The 12,449-nt window shown below is 35.4% G+C and overlaps 1 protein-coding gene across 1 annotated transcript in view; it reads right to left on the bottom strand.

Moving 5' to 3' along the window:
- The window catches only part of TMC1 (transmembrane channel like 1), a 129,063-nt gene that overhangs the window by 90,340 nt on the left and 26,274 nt on the right, over positions 1 to 12,449 (bottom strand). Inside the window, exons 3-5 of the mRNA XM_024738997.1 lie at positions 9,108 to 9,155; positions 5,158 to 5,329; positions 476 to 604 (exon numbers count right to left, since the gene is read on the bottom strand). Coding sequence (XP_024594765.1) covers positions 476 to 604; positions 5,158 to 5,329; positions 9,108 to 9,155 — 349 coding nt within the window. The remainder of the gene's footprint in view (positions 1 to 475; positions 605 to 5,157; positions 5,330 to 9,107; positions 9,156 to 12,449) is intronic.

The following is a 12,449-nucleotide window of genomic DNA, read 5'->3' on the forward strand; positions in this document are numbered from 1 at the left end:
CCCATTTACTCTTCTGTTGGCTTAGCATCCTCCCTGTGCTTTAATAAGAGCTGTCACATGAATATATCATTTGAGGCTGGAACCCTGCAGAGAAACTAGAGTGTGCAATCCAGCAAACTTGTAAAATTCAAATATATTATCTCCTTCAGAGAGATAGTAATGAATGTATTAAACTAAGGAAATTCTCAGTTCAAGGAACAAATTATTAAAAGTGATCTGAGACTGTAAGACTCCAAATAATGAATTTAATCATGATTGTTTTCTTTTATAATTAGCCCAGCCTCTCTAGTGATATATGTTAACTATATGATAGGTAACATATATGTTATATATGACCATGAAAATTATATATAATGAGTATTATATATATGATGTATCACATATAGTATTATCTTTAATATATAGGTAATACTCAGAGAATTTGGGAGATCAATAGCAGGGAAAATGTTTCTAATTTTGAAAAGTGGCACCATACTTGAGAACTTCAATTTTCTTTTCCATTTTCCAAGGCTTGCATTTGACAGTAGCAATCATTTGTCTATTCTCATCTAACTCTGCCTTCAATCTTTCCAATTCCTCTTCATCAATTTCTTCTTCTTCTTCCCTTAAAACAAAAAACAAACAAAAAAAAACCTCCTTTAGTAAAGTTAAGTTTTGCTTGACTTCCAAACTTAAAGAATGCTACCAGATACTCAGATGATCAATGTACAGCAACTTGACTATATATGGTGTGTGCTGAGATCCACAAGCCTTAGTGCTTGTATCTGAACAATGATGCAGGATTTCTGGAAATATTATAACTTTAAACAATAATGTTTACATTCTGAAGTACTGAAACCATTTTATGTCCATAGTCTCAAATTCTCAGAACTAGAAAAATGTGTGGAAACAGTTACAGATCTATCAATATATTTTCTTCTCTTCTTTGTTCCCCTGTACACCTTCCCCCACCAATTCTACATTTCATTTAAAAACTTTATTTTTCAACAAGGACAGTAAATTAGAGGTGAGCACGTCTTTGAAGTGCCATTAAAAAATTTGTTAGCCCTGTCTCGAGAGAAAGAGAAAAACTGAAATAGGAAAAAATTTAAAAATCTATTCCTCAAAGGTAACTTAATCTGTTAATTAAACTCAAAACTTCAATTGATAAAATTCAACTTGAAGTATATATGACAGAAGTGAATCCTTTGTAGAGGCCTTCAAAGGAATTTAGTTTCTTACTGAGCAAATGAGATGTATCTTTTCTGTGTTCCTAGTATTGCAAAAATATCAAAGGGTCCAAAACTCAAAGAAAACAAAATCTAAACATGAACAACGTGATTTTTAAATTGAGGAATGTAATGGCCTATTGCAGAGATCCTTTTTTTTTTTTTTTTGGTTATAGATTGTTTCAGTTATGAGCTGTTGCTTAACTTCAAATTTACCCTTCTATACTTAATATTGTGATGCTGTGGCTGTGACTCTGTAGGGTACATTTCTGGTTTGTCAGTTGGCTCATTTTTCGGCTGCCCATAGAAGACACTAAGAAGGGACTAGGTCTTTCCTTTCTTTGGTTTCCTGTTTGCTTCCTGTGGTGATGTTTACTCTTTAGTGATGCTTCTTCACCCCAAGAGCTGCAGGGCCTTCCCATAGCCGCAGGTGAAACTAGTTTGCCGACTTTTCCAACACTAGCAGAACCAGCTTCATCATTCTCCCAGTAGACACCAGCACCACTTGAGCATCGCCCCCCTCTGCAATAGTTTCAGCTCCGTGGGTCTCTCCTCTATGCTTTTAAGTTTTAATTCCAACCTCTTTCCATTGTTCCTCCAGCCCCTAGTATGCTATTTGCTTCCTATAGTTGCTGTCACCATGATACTTCGTGTTCTCTTTCACCTTTCCAGTAACCTAGTTAGCAATTATTTATATCTACTAAACAGTCCTCTTATTAAATACTCTCTCTTCAATTAACTGTTGGAGTTTCTTTCTCCTAACTAGACCCTGACTGACCAAAAAAATGTAATCTGACTCAGTGTTAGTCAGAAACATATTTTGTCGTTCACTAAACTCATGACCACACACAGTAGGGCTATGGAAAAAGATGTTTTTGAAAGTTTCAGCTGAATAATAGGAGGACATACCCATAATTTTACAGCCCACCTTATAAAATGACTTCGCAATCTCCTTTCTTTCCTACCAGTCCAGAGTTTTTAATCAGGTCATGATTACTGAAACAAAAATTTAAATTAACCCTCTAAAATACACTTGTCATTGATACTTTGTTTCTTTTTGACCGATGCAGACATTTGGCTTAGAATAGTAATCCTGGTTCAAGAGAACTATGGAAATACCATCCACTAAGATACAACTCTGATTGCCATTAGGTTGTTTCTATTTTAATTATTTGATATTTATTATATAAAATCCTATGGTGCTGTAAAACCATAATAAAATACTCACAAAGAATGATCTATTTGATGTTTGGATTTACCATGTAACTAAAGCTTATTTCTCTACATTCCTAACATTAATTATGTAGTTTCCTGCTATCTTAAACCCAGTACTTTGTATGTTTAACATATTCAAATTCTATGATTCCTTCAAAAATGATATGAAATGTCTTCAATACCCTTTTCTGATTATCCCTATGAGAATACTTTTCTCTAAGACTCTAAATCACTTTGTACTTCTCTGGCACATTTATACTGTCTTGTTTCACAATAATTTGTGTCTAAGTGGCCTCTCCCTTACTATAGTATGAATTTCTAGAGAATGCAGGCAATTGCATATTCATATCCATATCTTCCAAAGAAATTAGTAAATTATCTTCCACAGAAGTGGAGCTGGATAAATATTTATTGAATAAATGTTTATGTACAGAGTTTTTCTGTATATTGGATTACCATCAAATATACTAAAATATAACAATGTCTTCCAAGATTAGAATGGTATGGAAAGACATTTATTCCTACACTAAATGATCTTAGACTGGTATATTTTTAAAGTCTTTGCTGTTAATTGTTCATTGCTCCAGGAAGATCATGCTGTGCTACAAGGTATAGCTGTTGCCAGCTAAGTTACCTTCAAATATGCAGGTAATTAAAATATTACATTTTTGCATAATTAAAATATGATAATGCATAACTAAAACACTGTATTACAGGGAAACTGCTTTTCTAGGAACCACTCAAAGAAAGCGCTAATCATGTTAAAAGGGCATAGCACTGACATGCTTTATCTTCTAAAATTTAGGGCTAATCTGTGTAAGAATGGCTTTCTATCTTAGGTTTGATTTATTTAAACAACAGTTGTTAGGAAAAAGGAGGTATAAGGTGCTGAATTTCTCAGTGCTATGAACATATTACTTACTCACTTAAAACTGGGTCAAGAAAAGCCTGTAATATTATTAGAAATACTCCAAAATGCCAAACGAGGCAGTGTTTTTTAACCATCTCCAAAGACAGTTAACATTACAACCTTGGATTTAGTTGGTTTCAAGTTTGGCTCTGTGGAGAAGTGGGGAGGGAGGGAGCCAGGGGTGATTCTGGCTTCTCAGAATCAGGATGAGAGTAGGATCAGCTAAGGACAGACACTTTCACAGGGACAAGATTGCCCCAAGTAACAGGGGCCAAGACCCAGTTGATTCATATGGTCCTATTCCTAGAGGTTGAGCACTGAAGTGAGGGCATTGAACAGACCAGGAGACAAGAGGAATTCCCACCCAAGTCATCTTTTAAAAAGGACATCTCTGAGGCACAAGTGGAGAGGAAAAGCAAATTGTGGAACACAACCTATATCATGCATATGTCTATTGGTGATGTTTTCTCAATGAAATACCACTGTCAGAAGGCATAAGCTTTGCTAGTAGGAAATATTACTACATAATAATAGCAATAACAATCACAATAAGACATGGAACTTAAAAGGGTGTTCTGTTTTTGAAAAGAACAAAGCATAAAAATACTTGAAAAGACGATAGACATAAAAAATGCCAGAGTCAAAACGTAAAGCAGGTGATGTCTTAGTATTCAAAGAGAAGAAAGAGGAGCAACTTGGGGAGGAGAAGGAGAAAAAGGAAGAAGAGAAAGAAGAGGAAGAGAGAGATTTAAAAACTTAAATCAATAAAAATATAATGAAGAAATGGGTAGGGCTACTCTTATTTTAAAAGGAACCATCGTCTATTAATGCTAAGCTTCTCTACCTGACAAAATGTTCACATAGTTGTATTTAATTACAATTACTTATGAAGAGGAAAATAATAGCTTGTTATTGAGTACTGCAATGTGTCATCTTGGGAGGCTATCTTGGAAAGTTCCTCACCATTTAAAGTCCTAGGACTGTTTCAGAGGAGATCCCATCACCTCATGGTGATTCCCATGCCCCACCTGGGGTGGCAGAGGAGCTATTCTCTTAAATCCTTTCCAAGGGGTCTAGGTTTTCTATCAGTAAATGTGTTTTACATGTACACTTTTCCTACCTGCCTGCCATCTGCAATTTTCCAGAAAGCAAAGACTAGAAAATTATTTTCTTGGATTTTTCCTAAACAGCATTTGATATATTATTCTACACAAAGACAGCACTCAGAAAAACGTTGGCCTGGTAGAACTGAAAGACACAAGGTTATATTAAAAAGGAAATGACAATCCCAATCCTCTGTAAAGGGACAGACAGTTAACATTTTAGACTTTGGGAGCTATATACAGCTCTGTCCCATATTCCTCTTTGTTTTTTTTTAAAATTACAGTTTTATTAAAACTGTAAGAACCATTCTTAGCCCTTGGGTTGGAATTAACCATGGTTGGCCAACTCCTGCTCTGTAAGATAAGTGATTTGCGTTCATTGTTTAGGAGTTTTTCACTTAACTTCAGTAACGATGCACTTAACTAATGGGATAACTTTAAAATATTTAAATTAACTAAATATGTTAATGACCTATGACAATTTAGATCTCTCATAAGGGAATTTCTCATAAGTCCATTCTTAATATATATTCATTTTACAATTCTATTTTAATATCAAAATACATTTAACTAAGTGGAGTAAAATGGCAGATGAAGCCTGTTTTTCTGAAAGCAGTTTGAATTACCAATTTTAAGGCCAGGGAGTGCCTAAAGGGAGTGGTCTTCTTTCAGCATCAGGCACTTCTGAATGAGAAGCAATTTCAGATAAGAACTAACTTACTCTCCTCTCCTCATCCTCCTCCTTCTCTCTTTTTCTCTGGCCTTCCTCGTTTCTTCATCCTCTGGTTCAGGTTCTGGGTCATCTTCATTGATGACATCTCTGGTCCGTTTCCTCTTTGGTCTCATGCTCTCTCTTCGAGGTAGTTTGTCTTCCTCCTCCTCTTCCTCTTCACCTAAACATAGCAGTTAATGCTTCAGTGAGCAGTATCAGAAAAGTGCTCTCCTGCTACCAAATGTATTCTTACTTTTAAATTATCATTGTCACACATCTGAGACCATAATCCAGCAATTTGCCATATCAAGATAAGATGCATCATGCCATATATATTTCATAGCCTGCCACTTAATTACATTTATCTAGGGACTCCGCTGGTGGCGCAGTGGTTGAGAGTCTGCCTGTCAATGCAGGGGACACAGGTTGGAGCCCTGGTCCGGGAAGATCCCACATACCGCAGAGCAACTAAGCCTTTGCACCACAACTACTGCGCCTGTGCTCTAGAGCCCGTGAGCCACAACTACTGAGCCCGCGTGCCACAACTGCTGAAGCTCACGTGCCTAGAGCCCATGCTCTGCAACAAAGAGAAGCCACCGCAACGAGAAGCGTGCGCACCTCAACGAAGAGTAGCCCCCGCTCGCCACAACTAGAGAAAGCCCACAACGAAGACCCAACACAGCCAATAAATAAATAAATAAATTTAAAATAAATAAATACATTTATCTAAATTCTCATTTCTTGTGGTTTATCTACTCATATGTCAGTGTCGATCCCCAAATTCTAATAATGCTTAGAATTCCAGCCTTCATTTACTTGGGTAACTAGATGAGTTGGAGTTTAATATCACACCATGATCTCTCAGACCAAGTTTATAGGTTACCAATTCAACACATAAGGGTTGAATGTTTAAACACTATGTGCTAATACTACTTCTATCTCAGAACAAAGAATAAGAATGACAAGGAAATGCTACAAACCAGAAAAATTCTGAGGAAATTAATGTATGCCTTGACATTCCTCCTAATTCAAATTATTCTCATTCTTTTTCTTTTTTTTACTTTAAAAAAAAAATTGAAGTATAGTTGATTTACAGTACTATGTAAGTTTCAGGTATACAGCAAGTGATTCAATTATACATACATATATATTTTTTTCAGATTATTTCCCTTTATAGGTTTTTACAAGATATTGAATACAGTTCCCTGTGTTACACAGTAAATCCTTGTTGCTTACCTATTTTATGTAAAATTATTCTCATTCTTGACTTCAAATATTTCTTCTTTTGCCTAGATATTTCTTCCTGTTTCTTAAATGAAATTGATAGTAAATACCTTTGTTTGATCATTTTATCTTTTTGATTAGAAATAGATATAAATAACTTGTAAATTTAATACAAAACTGAGAAAAATGACATTATTTTATTTTATTCATCAACTAACAATTAATGCCTTACATGTCCATAACTTCTTCGGAAGCTTCCAGGTAAAGAGTAGAGGGAGAATTCAGTTCCTTCCTTCACCGTTTATGACATACATCCTACTTCACTTTCATTTTTGTTTTTTAACTTTTGATATTTAGAGTCAACTTCTGATGTTTATTACAAAAAACAAATATTACTCCTAATTATCACTATCTTCTTAAATAGAAGCTACTCAGGGAAAAATTTGTGCTTTAATGGAAAACTATGAATTGTCTGCACCATACCCTTCTGTGTTACCTGATTCTGATTCTATGGAAGCTATTTTGTAACTTTGTAAGTTACGGATAACTAGATAGCAATGCAAAATAGTTCTTGTCTGTAGACAAGCAAGTGAACTCTGCTAAATGCAGAGACAACCTTCCACCACCGAAAAAGAAAATGAAAGAAAAAATCCCCAAAACAGTCATGCCTTATTTGCACAATCATTTCAATATTCCTGATCTATATATATATCTGTTCTTTGAATTTTCCTTTAACTGGTAACTGCTATAAATGCCTCACCAGATTCCTCATTTATTAGTTAAATGTCTTAATTTTTACATATGTGTGTGTCATTATTTTATCTTTTAAAATCTTTTTGTTATTTTTTGTTATCTTTTTAACATTACTTATCAAAATTTTTTATTGATATTTCAAATCTAAGATCTAAATATTACCATTATTACTAAAGTTTGACTAACAGAGAGCAACTTTTCTAACCGGGTTTGGAAAACTATATTTTGTCATCAAAACCAAGAATGAGTTTCCATTTGTTAAATACTGTGGCAAATGTTACATGTTATTTGAACCCCACTCTGGCATTCTGAAAATTTACCCAGCCTTTATTATTCATTTTAGTCACTAATTGTAGAAAGAACAGAGCATCATAGGAACTGAGAAACAATTTCACCCACAAATAGCTCGAAAACTCTAGCAGCCACTTACTACCCTGCATTTTAGTATATTTCATATTAAGGCTAAACTATTAAGCTCGCAGAGTTTGACCATGGATGAAAAGTGTATTATTATATTTATATTTTAGCACTTAGGACAAAAAGGCTATATTTAGTGCTTTAACTAGTTTCCAAATATTCAAATTCTTAAAAAAGGAATGTTTTACAGTTGCCTACTAAATGTGGATTTGCATACATTACCTTTTGGAATGGGCTTGATTCAGTTTTGAAGGGTAGCAAAATATACCACGTCAAAAAGGCATTCTGAATATACCACCCCAAAATATGCCACTTTGGTGTATTGACTATTTTGAGCTGTAGCACTTGAAAAACAGCAAATGCAGGAAGAGACTTTCTCTGAACTTCTCTTAGCTGCTTAAAGACAGAGTCTCCAAAAGGAGCTCAACTGTCATAAATCCCCTCCCCAGGAGTTTCATCCCCAAGGAAGATAGACTACTATCACAGGAGACTATAGGTCAACACCACATGCAGACACACTTTATCATAAACTATCATAATTCCCATGTATTCTCCTAAAACTTATTTATTCTCTCTCAAGAGACCTACATGCCCTCCCTCTCCCCTCTTTAGATGGTGTTCAAATCTAAATTTTAAGCCACCTCACAGTTACTCATTTTCCTGGATATCTCCCATGTATACATGAGGTGTGTGTGTTAATAAACTTCTGGTTTGTTTTGGTTTTTTTCTTGTTAAACTGTCTTATATTATAGGGGTATCAGCTAAGAACTCAGGAGGGTAGAGGAAAAATTACTTTTCCTCCCTGACAGTTGTCAAGTCATAGCATCTAGGATCTATGTGAGACTCTGGGCTGCTTTCATGTAAAATGTACCAAATTAATGAAACCAACTGTCATCATGAACATTCACTGGCTGTCATGTTGGGCTCAGGTTTTTAATTGACAGTGTTGATGTATTCTCTAATTGAACTCTTCTTGAGATGCTGCTCTTTCAGTTTTGGTAAACTCAAAACTTTTGCTCATATAATGATCTTTCTCTGTTCCAGTCCATGAGGGGTCTGCATGCCTGGAAAGGGGTCACAGCTCTTGAGCTGAACCTACTCAAAGTAAGAACAACAGAGCAATTCCGACAAAATACCCATGAATTCAGTACAAAAGAACAGGTTTTTTCATTTTTATTGAACCACCTGATCAGTTCAGTCAAAAAGGTCAATCTGTTATATTGTAATAGATTCAGCCTTAGAGAAAAGCTTTTAGGACAAAGATTTTCATGGGGGAAAATAGTAAAGAAGTAAAAGAGCAAATTTTTTCTGAACTACCATCTACTTACTCATGAGTAAATTATAAATTGGGTGGAATGTGTGTGTGCCAATTGAATGGAATCTCGAGTAGAGATTCTGTTTAATGGTCTTGAACTCTTTTGTGAGACCATCGAAAGTCATCCACACATGCTTCTCTGCTTGCATATGGTAGCATATTCCCACAAGATAAAAGGGTAAATCCCCTGAATTCACCACTATTCCACGGGAAACATATCCCAAGTGGGGATATGTCCATCCCCACTTACTTGAACTTTCCTCAGTATCATCTTCTTTTTCCTCCACTTGGATTTGCACTGTTGAAGAAAGAAAAATATAGTAATTCTTTAAATGATGGTACAATTGTTAATAACTGGTTTTTACTGTTATTATTTTTATTGTAAAGTTTTTTGTGCAGTTAATAAATTTTTTCAATAAACTTGTCAAAATAAGCATTGCTTATTAAAGATATACAGCCACAATATCTTATACATTGCTGTGCAAGGACTTCTCTGCTTCACCGCCTTCAACGATTTGCAAAACATACCAATCATAAACCTGTCAACTCAATTCAAAATAACTTCAACCAAAATAAGTTCTGTACTGCAATGAGCAGACTTAGGGTGTGTTGGGTCATTTCATTCTATGGTAAAAGGAATTGTTGGCAAAGCTATATACACATGCACAAACCACTTGGTTATTATAAATAAAGTTATTAAAATAGACAATATTTCATTATGACCAGGTACCCAGTGTCAAAGAATCTTTCAAAAAGGCTTAAAACCTGATATTTCCTATTTGAATTATTTCTATGGCTATTATATGCAGACAGCTTAAATCTTCCCATATATGATTTATCTTGACTATGTGGAGACAGGTGATTCTACAGTTCTTTCCAAGACAAAGAACACTTCTTCTGTCTACTCCTCACCTCATCCTCAGCACCTTGTTTTTAGATTTGCTCCATTTTTATAAAGGCATATAAAGGTTTTATAAAATTTTACTGGTACAGTAATATAGGAAAATATATTAATTGGCAGATATTTTCCCCTTGTCAACTACTGTCCATTCATCACAGGTTGTCAGCCAGAGACAAAGATCTGCAAATTGCCATGGTAAAAATTGCAGTAGACTATTTCTTTAAACCATGAGTCTAGTAACTCATTTAAAATATTAATTTACCTATTTTTATTTAAGGTGGATGGGCATAAGTCCAAAAAATCAAAGATAACAAATGATGTTGCTGTGAACAGAGGAAACCACCTCTGGTTTTGTTTCTGCTCAGCACTGTCAAAGGTTATTATTCAGAACTTGACAGGCATATTGAAAAGGCAGCACATTCAGAGTTTAAATTCCATTCACAAAGAAGATTATTGTAAAAAGCATTTTTTGCCTTTAAACAGCATCTGCGTAAAATTTTTAGGATATGCAAAAATGTTATCACTCAACATCAGCCATAGAATATGAAAATAAGTGTTGTTTTGTTCAGAGTGGACATATGCCTTCTGTCACCGGTTGTAACTGGATCTGCACAGGACAAAGGTCTTTATGTCACTACTGAGAGTTCGCAATAGTGAAGGCAGACACTTCTCAGAGATATTTTACATTCAACAATAGGCCATGGTCTTTATTTGCAATTAATGCTGCCCCCAAGTTTCTTCAGCCAAAGAAGAATTCACTCAGGAAGGCATCTTAATGATATAAGATTAGCCTTAGAGCAAGGTCTGATCAGCGTGCATAATATAGAAACAGCTGAGGACAAATAGCAAAGTCTGACACATAACCTCTTTTGCACCATGCATAGCCAAAGCAAAAATTCACATAAAATGCTATAATGATTTGTAATAATCAACTCACTAGACATGATTAAATAAAGTTAAATAATGAAATGGAAGAAAATACTAAACAACTAGAAATACAAGCAAATCTTTAGGAAGGATCATATATTAAACAAAAGCAGTAGAATGAAATGTCCCAAGCCAAGGAGATGAGCAAGAAATCAATTTCCTCTGACAAGCAGGGGAGAGAAAAAGCAGGGCTGGAGTCATAGGTCATCTTTTCAGGTACAGGAAGGATAGTTATAAATGGCCATTAAATAAAACCTAAAAATCCATAAGGGGAGATAGCCCTGTGGTTGCAAGTAAAGAAGAAAAAAGAGCTACGGTTTCTGAGTGATGTAATGGAGAGTATTGCAGAAATAGCCCCTTCACTCCTCTTCAGGTGACTTTCCAACAGTGATACTCATCTGTGCACGATCATCTGCACATTTTCAGTAGGTGCCTTCTTTATTCAACAGCATTCCTTTTGTCTGGAAGCTGAGTCAGGGGCCACGGAACAGTTGTTTTTATAGTTACTGTGATCATAATTGGTTTATTATTGACTCAAACCCTCAGCAAAGGCATCATCGGCATCAAGAACTAAACAGCAGCACCCTGACCAGGAGATTGAAGACTCCATCAAGAGCCTCAGACCAAGCTTAATTTTAATGGAACACTATTTGGTCTGAAAAGCAACTGTCAATGCTGATCTGCATCTCCTGCAACTCAAGGCGTTGTTGAAGAACCAATCTAAGAAGCCCCTCCCAGACAAAAGCCTGTGCAAAGAATAACTCAGAACACTTAAATGGGAGTTACAGACTGTCTTTCCCTTCTCAGACAATTTTCGGCACGGCCTATTGCCATCCCTTCTCTCAGCAGTCCTTAGTAGCTTGCTTCCAATCATATGACCACCCTCATGTTCTGGATGCTTCCCAAAGCCTATTGATTATGTACTTTAAAAATAACCTCTCTCCTGGGGAGTGATGGGAGGACAGTGAAGGGGGGGAATGGTTTCCTGTCTAAATGTTGAAGGCAGCAAGCAAAACTGCATTGAAGTACGCTTATTTAAGAGAGGAATATGCAATAGGAGCAGATGAACTCCTAGGCAACCCAGATCCTCATTTCATGCAAATAGACACAGTAATTAAAAACAGTAAAAGGAAACAACAGCAAAATGTCACATTTCAGAGGCATTGGAATCGTTCAGAAAAGTGGATGTTGTTCCAGGCTTTCTTTTTCAATCTATAGTACTGAAAGTATTTTATGGTTCTTCAGTATCAGTGGCCCAGTGGCAGGAAGAGTTTAATGATGTTGCCTGTTCCTCTAGTTTTTGAAGGGATTATTGTAGCACCAGGTCATTACTTTGGAAACTGAAAATTCATTTATTCAATTAGCATTTATTGTGCATTTACAAGGGTCTACAAAGTACTCTGGAGTAGGAGTTTGTAAACTGTAGAAGGAAATAACCGTCCTTAAGGAGTCTTGCTATTTGATGCAAAAGAATGACTTTATAACTTATACCTAAACTCAAGTTTACTTGGGTTATACCAGCAATGTACTAATTATGTTTATTAGCAATGTACTAGTGTGTTTCTTTTTAGGGTTCCTTTGTGTGTGAGGAAATGTCAGCATCAGCTCCTCGCATATAAAATGGGGTACATTTCCAGGGAATATAGCCAATATTTTATAATAACTATAAATGGAGTATAACCTTTTAAAAAAATGGAAAAATGAAAAATGATGTGAAAATTTATATACAATAAGGGGAAGTAAATTAGCTTTGATACTTTAAAA

Source organism: Neophocaena asiaeorientalis, unplaced genomic scaffold (genome assembly GCF_003031525.2).
Source record: "Neophocaena asiaeorientalis asiaeorientalis breed wild unplaced genomic scaffold, Neophocaena_asiaeorientalis_V1.1 scaffold249, whole genome shotgun sequence".
Taxonomy (NCBI): Eukaryota; Metazoa; Chordata; class Mammalia; order Artiodactyla; family Phocoenidae; genus Neophocaena; species Neophocaena asiaeorientalis.